Source organism: Zootermopsis nevadensis, unplaced genomic scaffold (genome assembly GCF_977971745.1).
Source record: "Zootermopsis nevadensis isolate Lab colony 2312 unplaced genomic scaffold, Znev_1.0 Znev_ptg000011l, whole genome shotgun sequence".
NCBI classification, from domain to species: domain Eukaryota; kingdom Metazoa; phylum Arthropoda; class Insecta; order Blattodea; family Termopsidae; genus Zootermopsis; species Zootermopsis nevadensis.
In genome coordinates, this window is record NW_028259143.1 from 15,484,597 (window position 1) to 15,502,007 (window position 17,411).

The following is a 17,411-nucleotide window of genomic DNA, read 5'->3' on the forward strand; positions in this document are numbered from 1 at the left end:
AAGAAGCTGTTGTTTCGTGTCGAGAAATTCTTCATGCTTACCTTTTATATTCCTTGGTAACAGATTAGGCATTGAAATTATAACGACGTTTTCCTTAGTTGAGGCGAAAAACTTGTACATAAAAGCGTTGTGGGTTTTAAATGTTTTTCGCTGCAACTTCTGTTCGAAACATTTTTCGCTACGATAATAATTTAACGTACGCATGTTGGTGTACGTGTAAAGTGTTCTTTAGCGTTGTTGACAAGTTTCAGTAAAACTTTTTCGTATTAGGTTAGGTACGTACAAGGACGGATTAGCTGTGCGAATTTTTACAATTTCGTTTAACCATCTAGAGATTTGCGATGTTAGAAATTTTATAAATTCAGCCGGTCCGACCCAGCCCGAGCCCGAGCCCGAGGAATATCTGCAAATTTGTTAAATACATCTACCCTAAGCAAGTCAGACTTCTCGCTGTTTCAGTCCGAATAAAGCCCCGTCTATTTACAATCTGCCCTGACGTATTATTAACACGTTTTGCTTTTAGAACATGAATGCCACTAATTCTTGAATGAATTATTTAACGACGCCCAAAGAACTTCTGATATTATTTTGAAATTTTAGAAACGGTACACGGCCACGAGAATAACTTGAGCTCAATCGGGAAAAAAATGGCCCGAGATCTACAACAGGACATCGAAAACAGTAAATTCAACGTTTGATAGTAGGTGGTGGTGGACGGTCCACTATTGCGATATATAGGTTCAATGCGGTAGACCTGATATGGCGTTCTGGTTGGTAATAATGTGGATGCCTGCTTGCGCAAGCGCATGAGAGTGTCGATCTGTGGTGGGGAGTGACAAGGGTCTGCTGAGCAGACATGTTTCAGTGGCAGTCTCATGTAGTAGGTGCGTGCTGCAGGCGTTATGAAGCTAATCGGTGTAGTGGTTTATACAGTGGCTCGTGGTATTGCGACCGTAGCTGTGCACTGTACTTTCTATTCCTTTCGGTAACGAAAGCTGATTATTTAGTGAAATTAATTACACAGTGAGAAATGCATTTAGATGAAAGTGCATCGACCACTGCTTGCGGCTGTGAATTTTGTCGAAACTTGGGTCATTTGGTGCAACAGTTAGTAGGAAAGGTAAGAATCGTTATGTTTGTAGAAGCATTGCTGTGTGAAGAAGCTGTTATCTCCCATTATTGTTTCACCAGATATGTGGGCACTGACTTATTATCATCCTTCGTCCCTTTCGTGTGTGAACGATGTGATGAGGTTCCCACTGTTTTGAAGACGTCGATTTTGATCTGGGTAGAGGCGATACAATTCGTCGAAATGTTAGTGCACTTGTGGTCAAACAACTTAGGGTGTTGGTGACGTCACAGGTATAGGAAATTGATGGCGTTTGTATTAGTCATTGAAAACGCGTTTGACAATGGACTCGATTGCTCACCTTGGACTCTTTTTCATAACCGATATCTCAGGTGAATGTTTTCAGCATGATTTGGCAAAGACTACAGTCACGAGACGCCCGTAACGGTCGCTCGCATACCACCTGTTGCAGTAGACTAAATAAAGGACGCGCGAGAAGTGGTTGCAGCTAAATGCGCGCGATATGTAATCCGAGAGAGAGGAGTTCAGTAGTGGTGGTGGCAGCACAGCCTTAAGCGACCCCTACACGGTTAATATTATTGTGCAATATTCAGTTTTGTACAATAATATTGATCGTCTATGTTACGAATTGAAAGGTTCTGCAATATATTGTGTCAATCAAAAATGGTTTGATATTTATAAGACTTGAGGTTCTCACAGCGGTGAGTATGAAGATATCCGTCTTCTGGGTTGTTGCGCTGTGTAGTCTGGTCGATGTTAACCAACGTTTCAGAGGTCATACTGCCTCCGTCATCGCCCTGATGACGGAGGCAGTATGACCTCTGAAACGTTGGTTAACATCGACCAGACTACACAGCGCAACAACCCAGAAGACGGATATCTTCGGTTTGATATTTATTGAACAATGTGGAAAAGGTTGTATCATCTGTAGGCAGTGTTGCGCAATATCGTTCAGTTCTGTCCCAGACGTAGTGGCGTGAACATCGGTGCACTTGTGAATTTTAGATCTTCAAATTATTCCCTGTTGCAAGGTAACGTAGTGTAATAGATAAACGCTGACTTGAAGAGATAGCATCTCGCATGGTAGTATTTTTTTTTTCTGAATTCGAGAGGTAATCATTCTTAGCAGTTCATCAAAAGATTCACCATCTAGACGCAGAAAGTTCTGAAAGTCGCCGGGTTCACTCACTCTTAGGTCATTTAATAAGTTCTCATGAGTGTACTCATCTCTTTTTTTTTGAACCATTCCTTCATTCATCTTCGCTTTCTCCTTCGTCAAACACACAGCCACAGCGATGGCCACACACGCAGCTTCTGTCACTTAACATGTTGACTGCACAACAATCAAATGTACACTGAAAATCATCAGCTAAAATATTGGACAATAATAATGTACGGTCTGGAGCACCTCGCAATATTATTGTGCAATAATATTGATCGTCTAGGGGCCGCTTAACATGCCCATATCTTACCAAAAGGGTGTCAGTCGAGAACTTCTGAAATCTGGGTTTGTTTATTTTTATCAACTGAAACAGTTCTACTTTTCGTTGAATCTTCCGGGCAGCGTATCCCACGGGTTTATTATTTATTTATTTGGTGTTCTGTCTGACGACAGGTCCATATGAACAGGATCCTTCCATCCTTTTCTCGGACTGGGACCTGTTCATATACGTTCTTGGCAGATGATCCAGAAGTGGTTTGCCATTGCCTTCTTCTGTGTGTGAATGGAGTAATTGTTGAGATGCCACGGAGGAAAACTCCGTGTTGCCTAGACCACGGCCTTGCCCAACACAAGTTATAAATTCGGGCACCGCCGGGAATCGAACCCGAGACCCCAGGATTACAAGGCCAGCGTTCTAACCGCTAGACCACCGTGGCGGTTATCCCACGGGTATCCAACCAAATCTTAATTGTCTTGTACAACAACCGAGCTAGGAGGGAGATTAGGTATAAACTTCTGCTCAAGCCATCTGGTGTAAAGAAAATAAAATATTAAGAAATGAGACAATAATACGTAAATACGCTACAAAATTGGAACACGGTCGAACTGATTTGTTTTTATAAATAAGAGAATGGTAAAACTTAGAATAATTTATACTCTTTGTGTGTTGCATTTCAAATTGTAATGATAATGATAATGATAATGAGACGTTGCACTTTGGACATGGGAGCTTTGACTCCCGCAGTACATTCATCTGCCCACTCGTGTGGTGTCCACGTATATTATGGGCCTGCCTTCCCGACGGTGCTTGCTTATTGCTCTGAGGTAGGTCATTCTCATGGCGTTCTACAATTATTTGCCTATTGTCTCTAGTTTTCTTCCATCTAAAAGAAACGTTTACGGTAAAATTATTCAGAAATTTGTAAATAAAAACAAAAGATATGTAGATTTGTTTGGAGAAATGTGTTTTTTAAATACCTGAACCCCAGCTTCTTCAAAATTATTCTCAAAGATTTTTTGCCTTCCTTGAAATTTGTGTTTTCACGAATAAAAGCAAGTAGAGTATGCAAAGCAGGCCGCTAGTTTTGTGTCACGTGAAAATTATGACTTCCTCATCGAATACATCTACGATGGTGACTTTTTTTTTGGACGTTATTTCCCCGGTGTTGAAAATTAAGCTGACGTGCCTTCATCAACTTCCTTTCCATCTTTGGTAATTCTTGTAAGTGTTCGCTTGGAAATGCCAGTGGCAACCATCACCCTCTAGCCAACACTTTTTAAAGGGATTTGTATGCCGTCCCCTGCCTCTTCTGACATAAATGCCCACGCGTTATAAATTATCTCGCGTCCTTGACAGAATAACTCTGGAATCACCTATCTTAAGCCTTGTATCGACTGCGCGCGGCTGCCTCGCGCACCTGTTCGTGCGCGGCAAACTCGTTCGTTCGCTCATTGTGCTCGTGGTTACCAGCATCGAGCGCGGCAGCCGTGTTCGGCTGTGATCGACGCTGTTCGTCAGTTCTCGCAAGATCACCATGAATACAGCACAGTGGAATCCCTTTGCCGCGGGACAAAGAACCGCTCAGATTTGGCTCGACGCGAGCCAAGTTCGAGCGCGGCATTGTTCGTTCTGCTACGCGTGGCAACATGGTATCGACTTTGCGAGGCAAAGCAACGAACATTGCCTCGCGAGGCAGCCGCGCGCAGTCGATACAAGGCTTTAGACGTTGTCATGTTATTCAGTTAGAGGTTGCAATACAAACAAATGGATAATTAAATAAAATATATGTTCCTAAGAACGTTGAAACTTTTAGTTATACCGACAGTGAACATCAAAACACCGAGTAGGGCAATGTTTTTAGTTGCCACGAGTTCTCGTGCCAGCTCTTGATTCCTTTCCAGTAGCGGTAGATGGCAATTGTGGTGTAATGTTTTAAATGACTCGTTGACAGCGGGGACCGCCAAAGTTGCTGCGCGGGGAAGTTCAATCCCTTGCCGCAGCTCTTGAAGCGTTGCTGGCTTTGTACTGCACACCGCGTCCTTCGTGTAACCCCCACAAGAAGAATTCGGGTGAGGTTAAATCCGGCGATCTGTGTCGGTCGGGAAAAGTGTTGTCAGGATAGGTCGTGACATCACCATGTCAATGTGGGGGGGGGGGGCTGATTTTGTTGGTACCACGTGCCCTTATCTCCATACAGGATGTTGGGATAACGCGCTTATGATTCAGTATTTCGTGTGTCACTTCCCTCAGTTAAATAATTCTCATTTTTCACCATCTGAGCTCCTGATAGAATTAAAGATACTTTGGAGTGTTAGTTCTTCCCCCTAAACACAGGTGTCAGACATGAGTCTTTGGATTGATTCACAAACGTAGGGAACTTGAGCTCAAATTGAAAACCTTTGATTTTCGAAAGTACGTTTAATTCAAGTTAATTTCTTAATTTAGCTAACTGCAGAGAAATCTGTGTAGTCATTTTCACAACAGGCGTTTCGGTTTGAAGCAGTTGAAGGCTGTGCAAATTATTTCATTTGGCCTCTGACGTTTTAGGTCACACTTGAACGCAATTTCGCGACCAGTAAACAGGCAACATGGCGGACAACGACGTGGCGTTCAAATAGACTGGTGGATGCAGGGCCGTTAAAACTGTTTATATAACATGGATAGAGTTGTATAACAGGAATAAATGCGTACAGTTTGTCAATTTGGAGTTTATATCAGATCTCCATGTAAGTCATTCTCAGGAACGCGAATACCGAGTAAATAGTGAAGTCACGGACATGGACAGCACTTATATATCCTTTTGTGTGACAGTATTTATTCTTCTTCTTCTTCTTCTTCAAGGAAACGTATTCTAAGATGACAGGGCAAATCAACCTTTTAGCATAAATTATCATTAATATGCAAGTTATACAACTCCCAGTGGATGTTCTTTGAAAATATATATTCTAAGAAGTATCGTTTGTTTGTTGAACACCTCGTTTATTATTTATTCAGCCGAGTATCTACTAGCGGTGTCTGCGGGATATTTAATTTACAGATGGAAGTTCTGTGGCGAGCTCTTAATGTTGTGTAAGGTTAACAGCACAGATATGCGGCCGCAGTTGTCATTTGTTTAATAACACGTCATTTCTAATGTTATTGTTGCCTTGTCTCCAAATTCCTGGAAAGAGAATTTCAGATGCGCACGTAATATGTGGCCAAAGCGGGTTCGAACCATCGCGGAATTTCGTTTCACGAATTATTGATTCGTAGTAGCTGGAAATTAGAGCGAGAACTGCGACACGGAAGTATCAATTAGAGGTTGGGGGGGGGGGTGTCTACTTGAAGTGCAAAGGACGTGGCAGCTCTGATTTTCCACTCACAGTTAGCATTGCACCAGCGGAACAGTGACGGTCTGATCTGGGTGCTGTGTGTCCTGGTTGGTTACTTGTGTCTATTTATACGTGTCATTCCTTGATTCATGTCCCAGTGCTCTGTCTAGACTGCGATAAAATGGACACCTGACCATTGTTTTGCCTCCAGAAGCTCTGTGTTTTCGATATGAACAGTCGTGTAGGTACAAGAACTGTGGAATTGATTACTCGGGATTATCACGTCCAGGTAACTTGTAGGATGATTTACGCTGAGGTCACGCCTGGCTACGCTATGCTATGCTACAATGAACACTGTTTTGTATAGATACGTGTTTCTATCCCAAAAAACGTCGTCTCCGTGACAAATATAAGGTTACTTTCACGATGCATGAATTTGACAAGGCTGTCACTGCTGTATTGCAACACTGTTCCACGACTCTCTGCCATATGCGCATGTCTCGTAGCTGTACGTTGGTCAGAAGTGCAATTGTCGAAGTAGTCTGTTGCTTTCCCTCTGTCCCCGTACCTCGTTTGGCTGGCGATCAACGTCTGTTGTAATGGTCAACGAAGCTCGAAAGCGTCTCTCAAGTATACCTGGTCCTCTCAGCTGAAAGAATAATGTGTTCTGTGGTACAATCGCTTCTTTTCAGAACGTTAAATCAGAAGCGTTTTCTTACTAATTTCGTGGAACAGTCGTGTACTTGATAAGATAATAGTTGTCCAGCTGGACAAACATTTGCATGTTTTTTTTTTTACGAAACCATATTACTACCGTGTTTATAGGACCCCGCCACTGTCCCCCTGTCCTGAGCCAGATTAATCCATCTCACGCCCTCACATCCTGTTTTAATAATATTACCCTCACAACAAAGCTTACTGAGAAATTAAATTCCACATGTTTTATTGGTAATTGCAGCCCTCAGTGATGTATGTTGCCTTGCGAGGTCTTGCCGAAGTACAGTCAACGAAGATGGCTGTCTTCTGAGTTTCAGCGCCGTGTAGTCTGATGATGGAGGCAGCTAGGACCTCTGAAACGTTGACAAACGTTTACGAGACCACACGGCGCTATAACCCAAAATACGACCATCATGTCGGTATATCTTTGATGTTCTGATCCCGAAAAGAGGTGTTACTGTGAAATCATGTGTCAGAGGTTTTTATTATTGAAGTGTCAAAGACTTTTGTTTTGTGTACCCGAGATAGCGTTTCGTGGATACACGAAGTGTTCGCGCGTTGCATGCGCACGTACAAGGCTGAGCATAGCAGTGCAGGCAGTCTGGGTCCGTTGCGCGTGCGCACACCACGACCAAAGCTCGCTTCTTTTCAAATCACACCAACTGTAACAACTGAAAAGTTTGTCGGGTGCAAATGATTATGAGAGGGATATCTAGTTGAAATATCGCATCAGTCACACATTCTTCCTTTAGCTCTAATGTTGGTAATTTTATCAGTGGTGGATATGTCGAAAGTACGGCCAGATGGAGACGCTTCCAAGATGGTGGTGACTGGTCCCATTGTCATTGCGGAATTACTTACGTATTATTCGTGTGGAGTATAAACGAAATACAGCGCGTTAATTGATAACCGGGACGGAGTTGTGACTGCCTAGCCTTACAAGGATTTCCTAATACATGTTAAGTGACGCTACATAAAAATAGTAAAATCAGCTTACCGATGTTTTTTTAGTTCTGCCGGGAGTCGGAAATTGGGAGTGGCGCTCCTGTCAGTGAATAAGTAATATCGATAACTTGACAAAGAATCTAAAAAAACTCGAGGTTTTCTGTAGTGAGATAAAAGAGTGCGGATTGTCACGAGCTTGGAAAAACGTGTATTAATTGTTAACACATGTTCGTTTGTAACACTTTTTTTGAGTTGTTACTTTGCCCTGTTGATCACCTACAAAGTTTAATTGTTCTTAATCACCGGTGATAATGTTCATGTGTGAATCACGTGATTGTAAACACTTGAAGTAACAAGAGATACGTAAGGTATATAACAGTATTAAAATGGGTCTTGGGCATGTAATTGTGGGGAGAGGGGAAGTGGCTGAAGCGGGTTGAGGCGCCCACGGTGGTCTTTTGCGTTGTTAGGCCGTGTTGACAGTGTTCAGAAAGATCACAAGATCATACCGCCTTCGTCTTCAGCCCTGAAGATGGAGGCTTGGGTGGAATAGTACATCTGGAATGTTGGTGCCCAGCTACTAGTCCTCATGACGTCACGTCGTCCTCTTCTCACACGGATTGAAGCGCCTCAGAATGGGACGGCAGTGAAATCGTCGAAGCCAAGGTTTAAAATATTTCATCACTACCCAGGAAAGCGTCAGGAAATGAAAGTAGATTTCATGTTGTGCGTGAGATTTCCACACATAAAACAAGTTCTGTTTATGTGAGTGCTCGAAATACAGCTGTGGCTATCAGCAAGTGTTCAGCTTAATGGAAACATTCAAATCACGACAGAAATTGAATTTCGTATTGAAAGATTCGTTATGGAAAAGCAGTAATTGTGTAGCGCTTTAATAAATTGCCGTGGCATTTTAATAAACTGCTCATTTATGGCCTTAGGTCCGCGAATTGATCAAGGGCGAATATAGCCACAGGCCTAGACAATTTTGAAATCCATGTTGTAGGCCTCGGCTTTTTCGGGAAAAAATATTCAAAAGTTAAAGTAACTATACATTGCATTGGAAAACGCTTTTTATGAACGTTTTCCAAATTCGTTTGCAGTTATGGGTGTAGATGGTTTGAGATTTCTTAACATGTCAATTATCATTGTAACATTTAAGGTGCCGAAGATACTGACTTGTTTTCAATAATGCCTTAGTTAAAAGGCATTCTCATCATTTTAGTCTGCACCAGCCAGAAATAGGTTTGTATTTCCAGATTTTTGGCTTTAAATGTGCACAAATGTAGCCTCCTTATAACGGCATCATGGCAACGTTTAATAATAATATTGGATGTTAGGTAGAAAGCCTTTATTTTGTCCTGCCAAATAGATGCCGACGAAATAGTCATCCACTGCCTTGATTACGTCACTTCCTGTACATCTCCAAGAAAGCAGTAGACAGAACATAACCTCTACCTTGATGTGTTTTCCTCGAAACAATGCGACAAATACAAAAGTAGCTGAGCGAATCTTACGTCATCAGTTGATACGTCTGTTTGAAGAGCGAAGACTAGTCGGCAGTTGTTTCCTGATGCCTTCTGGCATTGATTCAATGCTTGGCATTACTGTATTATTGGTAGGGTTGCCAGCTTTTACCTAAGCCAAATCCGGGCATTTTTTTCTCTTCCCCCCCCCCCCCAAGTTTTTGTGTAACGCATTTTAAATGTTCTGTAGCTTTCCTGGCTTATAGAAGCCATCTTCACCCGGACTCGAACGTAGGACTGATTTTCGAGGCTTTAATCTTTGTATCTGTACTATCTTCGTGGAAACAAAGAAGTTTGATCTTTGCGCAATTCTTCTATCAAAGTTTCCGACCTCTGGACCTTCCTCCCAGACACTGAAACTCTTTACAGTTTTATGGAGTTTTTACGTCTAACCTTACTGTTTGTAGTCTCCTCCTGTTGCCAAGGATGCCAAGTTTGATCCAAATTAATATATTCTTCCTCACGCCATAAGCGAACATACAATTATATGCGCATGCGCGATATATGAAACACCTTGCATGCGCGATATTTAGATATTGCTGGAAGTGTTATTATCATGATTTATTACAAACTTGGCAGGAGATATGTGCTTTGCAGCTGTTTGAATCAAGCCTAATTTAATTTGTCATATGAATTAATTCTTTAGATGCTTTTTATATAGTACCTGGACATCGGAGAAGACTTGAATGTACCAGATGATTTTACACCGTCGGAGATTGCGTCTGGTCAGTGGTGGAGACATCTTCTTGCTGGAGGTATTGCTGGAGCTGTTTCTAGGACGTGCACTGCCCCACTGGATAGATTAAAAGTGTACCTACAGGTACGTATTTAATATTTAGTACCACATATATCGGGCTTAAGGTCCCGCGCGGTCTGAGGCATCATGCTTCGGACTGGTGATACGGAATGCGCGCTGGTTTGAGTCTCGGGGGAAACAAATTTCTGATGAGATTTTCAACCGGTGCCAACCCAGCATCGTGAGGAAATTGTGGAGCTTCTCGACTTAATCACCCTGACAATATTGATGGAGGGGTACAGATTTTTAAGCTCATCATTATGCAGTTTTCTCCACTCCCCATCGTCTTCCCTCTTAGGCCCAAATATCCTCCTCAACACCCGATTCTCAAACACCTGCAATCTGTGTTCCTCCCTCTGAGTGAGAGACCATGTATCGCACCCATACAAAACAACAGGCAAGATTTTTGTTTTGTGTACTTTAATTTTCAGGTTCTTAGAAATCAGACGGGAAGACAAAATATTTTGGACTGAGAAGTAGCAAGCATTTCCGGAATTTAATCTCCTCCTAACTTCCTCATGAGTGTCATTTTTATTTGTTATTATTGTTCCCAAATATTTGAACTTTGTGACACTTTCAAAGGACTTATTAGCCACCCTAAGATAATTTTGCCCGCCTGTCTTCTGATGACGAGATACTAACATGTACTTAGTTTTTTCTGAATTTACTTCTAGCCCCACCTGTCTACTAGCCTCTAGTAAAACTTCTGCGTTCCTCTTTATTGTATTCATATCGTCCCCCAATAAATTAACATCATCAGCAAATGCCAATAGCTGATGTGTCCCATTCAATTGCAAACCCTCCTGCCTATCTTGGACTTTCCTGATAGCATATTCTAGCGCAAAAAAACAGTTCATTATATTTTTAAAAAGCACCGAGCAAAGCAGGTATAGAAACTAACAAAGAAAGAGTGACTTCGTTGGTGTGTGTCAGTATTATTTGTCCAAAATACATTTTAAATATCATGTATTTTAATCTGCATAAATATACACAATATCAGGAATTCCAAAATTAGATAAATGTCAGTTTCGCCTGTAGCACGAGTACTGAAGCTGTTCCCTGAAACCCGTGTTGTTGCCTGCTGTATGAGAGTACTTTTGTTGCTGTATTTTAAAATTATGAAAACTTCCACAGATAACATTTAAGGGAAGGATATAATTGTTTATTAGTGGTCATTGAAATTCAGTAAACAGAATTACTTTATTTTCAGGTGCATGGAACAAAGCAGCTTGGAGTGAAGGACTGCTTAAAACACATGCTACAGGAAGGTGGTATTTGGAGTCTGTGGAGAGGAAATGGAATAAATGTCATGAAAATTGCTCCAGAATCTGCTATAAAGTTCATGGCTTATGAGCAGGCTAAGAAGATAATCAGAGGAAATAATACAAGGGAAGTGACGATCTATGAACGTTTTGTAGCTGGATCTCTTGCCGGTGGGATAAGCCAGACTATAATTTATCCTCTTGAGGTTTGTAACATTTATGGAGTTAAATTATTGCTACAATAAGAATCATTCCAGAAATTAATTTTTTTCTGCAAGTGAATCTTTAAAATGGGCTATGATAGCTTTTATCCAACCGACTGATGTAATTACGTCCTTTAAAATTACTCCAGTCGGCAGCAATCATCAGAAAACTAGGAGTAACCCAATGGACATTCAAAACAATCATTTACTTTGCTTGCTTTGTGACGGTTTTTATGAACAGTTTCAGATTTGAAGATTTGGTGTTGTACATGGTATTTATAATACGGTGGAACCTCTTTTAACCGACCTATGGGGGGGGGGGGGCATAGGTCGGATAAGCCGATAAGTCAGATGAGCTAGGGGAAGGGGAACATGGTCATAGATATGAAAAAATAACCAGAAGACAAAGATGATTTTCCTCAGCAGATGTGGACGTTTCGCACGCACAAACCGACGGCAAAAGAGTCACTCGTGAGCGCTGTTCGAGGAAGTCTCTGTTTAAATAGTGAATTTATCAGTCATTCTGAGTCGCTGTCCACGTGAAGTGGAGGTTCTGGTGTGATTCTGCTGACGTCAGTTGATGTGCTTGCTATGTTGTCTTGGACAAGGAGTAGAGGTTCAAGTTCTACGGGTACCAGCAGGTTTGAAGAAGTTATGTATTTTCAGCTGGATTGTTTCTCGTCTTTGTCTAAGTATAACCAATTCTCTAAATGTCCTGAAGTGTTCATAATAATCAGCAAAACCTGGGTCTGAGGTCAGATCAATGAGCTGTATTATACCATCAACATATTCCCTCACAGCTGATAATTTTTCAGGTTTTTTCTTTTCTTGTTAATCATCAGCTTCGGTAGCAGAAACAATCTCAGCTCGGCGTCTCCACGCGGACTGAAAACACTCGGCGTGACAGTGGCTCGTACCACGTGGGTCTCGCTTTACCGACTCTCGCCGGTAGAAACCGATCGCAACAGATCTGGTTGAGATTCGGTCGGTTAATGCGGAAGTTGGATAAATGAGGGTTGTTTAACAGAGGTTTTATTGTAGTTTTATATGTTAGTTGACTTTTATATTTTAATAACGCTTGCTTGGAAATAAGTATAATTACTTAGGAAAAGTAATAGAGAGGACTGTGTAGGATTTGAGGTTTTCACAGCGGTGAGTCTGAAGATTGCTGTCTTCTGGGTTATATAGTAATTTCATCTTTGAAATGTCGTGTATGTTCAGGAGACTTTTTTGCTTTTGAATTATATTTTTAATTTTCATGTTGGTATAACGTTAGGAACCTGTAGTACCATTTAAATCAATAAGCAGTTTCCATGAGTAACAGTGGATTAATCAGCTTCATTTCAGGGTTCCCGTCGGTGCATATACTGAGCTATTGCAGTCAGGGAACTCATTCCCATTGCCACTTACCTTACAGCCATTCACTCACTGAGCAATCATAAACACAGGCAGTGGATCTTGCTTGTTTATTATTGCCGTATTTACACAACAGATGTCTTCGCATCTTACATGTAGTTCACTGCTTCACTGTGACATGCCCATCTGAAGATCTTCCTTCATTCACTTAACCTGCAGCTACTTTGTTGCTTGGTGTTTATTACAGTTCTTCGAATTAAACATTAAATATTAAAACTACATGTTACTGTTAAAATTTTGTGTAGGATATTTTATGGTTGAAACAATTACATAATGTACGCAACGTAGTGGTGAAGACCTGAAGATGGGCAAAAAGCCCAAATCATGTCACAGTGAATTACATGTAGATGTAGATGTAGATGTAGATGTGAAGATCAGTGTTGTGTAAAGATGACAGTAATAAACATACAAGTTTTAGTCAACAATCTGATACTCCAGTATAACCGTACACTCAGTAGATGCTGATATTTTACATAAATTGATTTTTATTTTGTTACATCCTGTCCATTCCTTTATTTTTCAGGTCATGAAGACAAGGTTAGCGCTGCGAAAAACTGGTGAATTTAATAGTATTGTTGATGCTGCTAAGAAAATGTACAGAAAAGGGGGTTGGCAGACGTTTTATCGTGGTTATGTCCCCAACCTCTTGGGCATCATTCCGTATGCTGGAATAGATCTCGCTGTTTATGAGGTAAGCTTTCGTAGCTGTGTCTAACATTGAAAGATTGAATTATATTCTAGATGCAGTGGCGCAATGCAATATCAGTGAGAACAGAAAAATGCTCATCCTTGTGTCGCCTCTTCCACAAATTGATAACGGTGATGATTTGCAAGACACTAAAATATCGCTACTATTCCGTTGTTTGTAGTCAAGTTATTGGTGTTACATCAAAGAGCAAGACAAATTATGTAGATAGAAAGAAAATGACAGTTGGTCTCTGTGCCCCATCGGAGAACATCATGAGACTTCCCTCATTGGTTAAAATTTAGAAGGGAAAAAGAACCAGGTGTACAAAACCTGTGTGGATGAACTACATTACCACTTACGTGAATGCAAGGGCGTTCTCCTAGGCTGGAGAGGTACGGATGGTGGGTTATTGATATGTCTATGGATCACCCGCCATAAACTGCTTAATAAGCAAGAATTTAAATTCACGCACTGCAATGAGTTGTAGAACAAAATTGACAGTTAATCGTAATTGCTCATTTCTACAAAGGTGCTTAACAGAAGCCCTCGTGTTACGTATTTTCTAGTTGACAGTGTCTGTTATTAAGTCCTACCGAAAGTAAAACGATGATGATAACAATATAATGTACACAGTTGCATTAATAAAAATTTTCGGGCACAAGTAGGATTCAGTCCTGTGACCATCTGCACGTTGCCTAACTCACTAAACTTTGAGTTAAATAGCATTTTGTAGTTGGATTATAAACTTACGTTACTGGAATATAACATCAGCTGGCTGCAGGAGGGGAATGCATTCCTTGAACCATGGTAACCTCCTACTGTACCAGATGGTGTCATGTCGTAGTCTGAAGACTAGTTGACGTAGGATTTATGATGTCTCCTTCAGACTCCTTGTTTATTTCTTTTGCTTACAAGGGGAGAGACGAGCAAGTATGTACAAAGTTCATGGTAGTTTAGTTGTACTTGAAGTACTGAAATTGCAAAAGAACTGACCCGCTCGTGAAATGTTATAGAGAGATACAATGAAGGTTTCATTTAACGCTGTTCTCATGATGATGTGGTCCTTGAGCATAACTTTGGGCTTCTAGGTTGTAAATACTTGATTTCTGAATATAACAACATTTTTATTTGTGAAATAAATTAAACTCAGTGATACTGATTCTGCTCCATCATTTTCTGCTTCTGCTTTCTCCTTCTTCTTCTTCTTCTTCTTCTATGGCTCTCCGGTCCGTATTCGGTCCTATCCTCTGCTGCCTTCTTCCAATTTCTAATCCTCAGGAGCAGTGTGGCATCCGTTTGAACTGCATCCTCCCATCTGTTCCTGGGTCTTCCAAATGGTCTTCTTCCTCCAACATTCTGCTTTCTCCTAGGATTCTTTATTTGTTTCTTTGTTATCCTTCATTCCTGTTCTTGAAGTTGGCATAATTTTGTGAATAAAATGTAGTTTATGCTGTTCCATGTTTATGTAACAAAGGAAAAAATGTTTGTTTGTTGTCTAGACTACCAAGAATTCGTATTTGAGACAGCACAGTGGTGAACCTCCAAGTGTCCTGTTGCTGCTAGCTTGTGGAACAGCATCAAGTACTTGTGGCCAAGTCTGCAGCTATCCATTGGCTCTCGTAAGAACAAGACTACAAGCCCAAGGTACTTGCAGATTTAGTAAAATTCTGGTACAGTATTTGTATTGATTTATATTTGGTGCGTAAATGAAATACGTGCGTTGTTTGTTAAGAAATACTGTTGTAGAAGTCTTGATTTTGTTTAATGTTGTAGAATTTCATGTTACATATATGCAGATTAGAAATATAGGATGACAGGTTCATAGAATTGTACTTCACTCTCACATAATGATCTTATCCATAAAGCAGATCAATCTTATGTTAGTGAAATAGAAAATAAAATCTAATTCAAATTAGTGTGGACAGTCGCATCATTTTTGTCAGTAGATACAGGGAGATAAAGAAAGACTTTTGTTTTATCAGTGTGCGTACTGAGAAATGAAACAGTATAGAAGTACTAATGGTATAGGCTCAAATAACTATACACCTAAAGAAAACCATGGAAGTCTTTTCAGTTATAATTTGCATACTACTTCTTCTTCTATGGCTCTCCGGTCCGTATTCGGTCCACGGCCTCCTCAATTCTCCTCTTCCATTCGGTCCTCTGTTAGGTCCGTCTGTCCGAGGCTCTGATCGAGGTTTCGAAACATCTTCCTTTTTACGGCGCAAGGTTGTTAGCCTTGCGACCAACCCACAACCTGGAGGACCAGGGTACCTGTCTTAGTCTGACCTAAAATATTACAGCTTCCTCTTGTATTTTGCAGTAGTCACAAGCGTCGGACAACCCCAGGAAATGTGTAGTATGATGGGAACCATACGAAACATCATTCAAAGGGACGGTCCATTGGGCCTATATCGAGGAATCACCCCAAATTTTCTAAAGGTGGCGCCTGCTGTCAGTATCAGCTATGTGGTTTACGAAAGATGCCGTCAGACTTTGGGTGTGAATATGACATGATGGTGGGGTCCCTCTAGTAGAGGTTTGCCTCCAAACACGGCCAGCTGCCCAGCGGGACAGAGGTGTGTCTTTTGTGCCGCTTGCTATTTATTCAACATAAAGAAGAAAGATGAGTGGAACTTGGGACTGTTACACATAAAATTCAATAAGAAACATAATATATTCCATTACACAATGTTACTAACTTTATGGACTTACGTGATTTTTCTCGAGGAGCATGAAAGTGTTAGGAAGAGCTGTATTTTTACATTTCTTGGTTTAAGATTATTGTTAACTCTTTTCAGGATGGACTAGAATTCAGTACATCTGTAATGCTACATAGTGCTTGATATGCTTGTTACATTGAATATTGCTGCAGAAGTTGTGCTTTTCTCTTTCTGTAATGCATGTTTACTTAATGTCTTCATTTGCTTTTGTAACAGCCTTCAGTGTAATGGATGACACAGATTTATTATGTTAGTAAAATTTAAATTGAAAACCTTCCGTTACAAATCCTAGTAAATAATCATAATGAAAATAATGAAGAAACAGCAGTTAGAACCTGCTGTCACCTACCTATGGAGAGAAGCTCTATTCAACAAAGTTTGCAAGCTGTACTGTATTGTAATTTTCGAAAGGCGGCGTTAAAAGCTGTTAACGAGATAAATGTTTACCAATAGAAAACTATTGTGTAAGATGATAATGTTTATGTAATCAATCACTGAATTCTTTTTTTAAAAAAACTACAGTGAGTATTTACAATAAATAACCTTGCAGTATTGTAATGGAAATGCCATTTCTACAATAAACAATACTTTCCAAGGAGGTGGTGATGTGAAATAAATGTGAACAAAAATAATACGAAAATTGTGATTTTTTTATTTGATGTGTCTCCCTCCCCCCTTCCATTTTCAAATTATTCACACCATCCTTACAGTGATCAGTCATCTTTTACATCAGTTCCTTGCATCCTTGGTTTATGTTGTATAAGACACTGGACCATCCAATACTGTGTATGTTAAGTAATATTAAACATTCTAAAGTAATTAATCTGGAATTTGCCATGAAATGTGTGAATTTCATGTAGTTTGTCACCATATTTTTCATTGCGTTATACAGAAATATTCTATTCTTTTCCTTATATGGAGGATTATCTTACTTTTGCAATTCAAATTTCTCTCCAAATGCTTGACAAATATGTATGGTCAGTTTGATATAAAAACATTTACAGTGTTGGAAGATCCTGTATGTTCAAATGTCAGACCTGAAGATGACTTTTGTTTTTGTTTTGGGTAAGGTCCGAATTTCATAAATTGTGTTTTGGTTGTGACATTCCCAGAATGTGTAACAGCTATATTTTTTATGAACTGATGGTTGTCACATTTTAAGTATTCTTGCTCAAATAGGTGTTGTGCGTTGGTGTTTCTGCTCTTCAAAACTGGTTATAACTCCCCTTTGGAATGCTCTCGAGGATGGTCTTGTGTCCCAGAATGTCAGCAATGTCTGAAAACCTGTGGCC

At 40.4% G+C, this 17,411-nt stretch overlaps 1 protein-coding gene across 3 annotated transcripts in view; it reads left to right on the forward strand.

Moving 5' to 3' along the window:
- Nucleotides 1–16,759, forward strand: part of SCaMC (Short Calcium-binding Mitochondrial Carrier) — a 31,785-nt gene extending 15,026 nt beyond the window's left edge. For 2 of the 3 annotated variants that reach the window (XM_022062179.2, XM_022062180.2), the window contains 5 exons: nt 9,693–9,851; nt 11,038–11,295; nt 13,232–13,399; nt 14,896–15,040; nt 15,720–16,759. In XM_022062179.2, the coding sequence (XP_021917871.1) occupies nt 9,693–9,851; nt 11,038–11,295; nt 13,232–13,399; nt 14,896–15,040; nt 15,720–15,913 (924 nt within the window). In that variant the 3' untranslated portion in view covers nt 15,914–16,759. Of the gene's footprint in view, nt 1–860; nt 1,121–9,692; nt 9,852–11,037; nt 11,296–13,231; nt 13,400–14,895; nt 15,041–15,719 lie in introns of those variants that run through there. The other variant, XM_087347443.1, reaches the window with a different exon arrangement.
- Nucleotides 16,760–17,411: the final 652 nt, after the last annotated feature.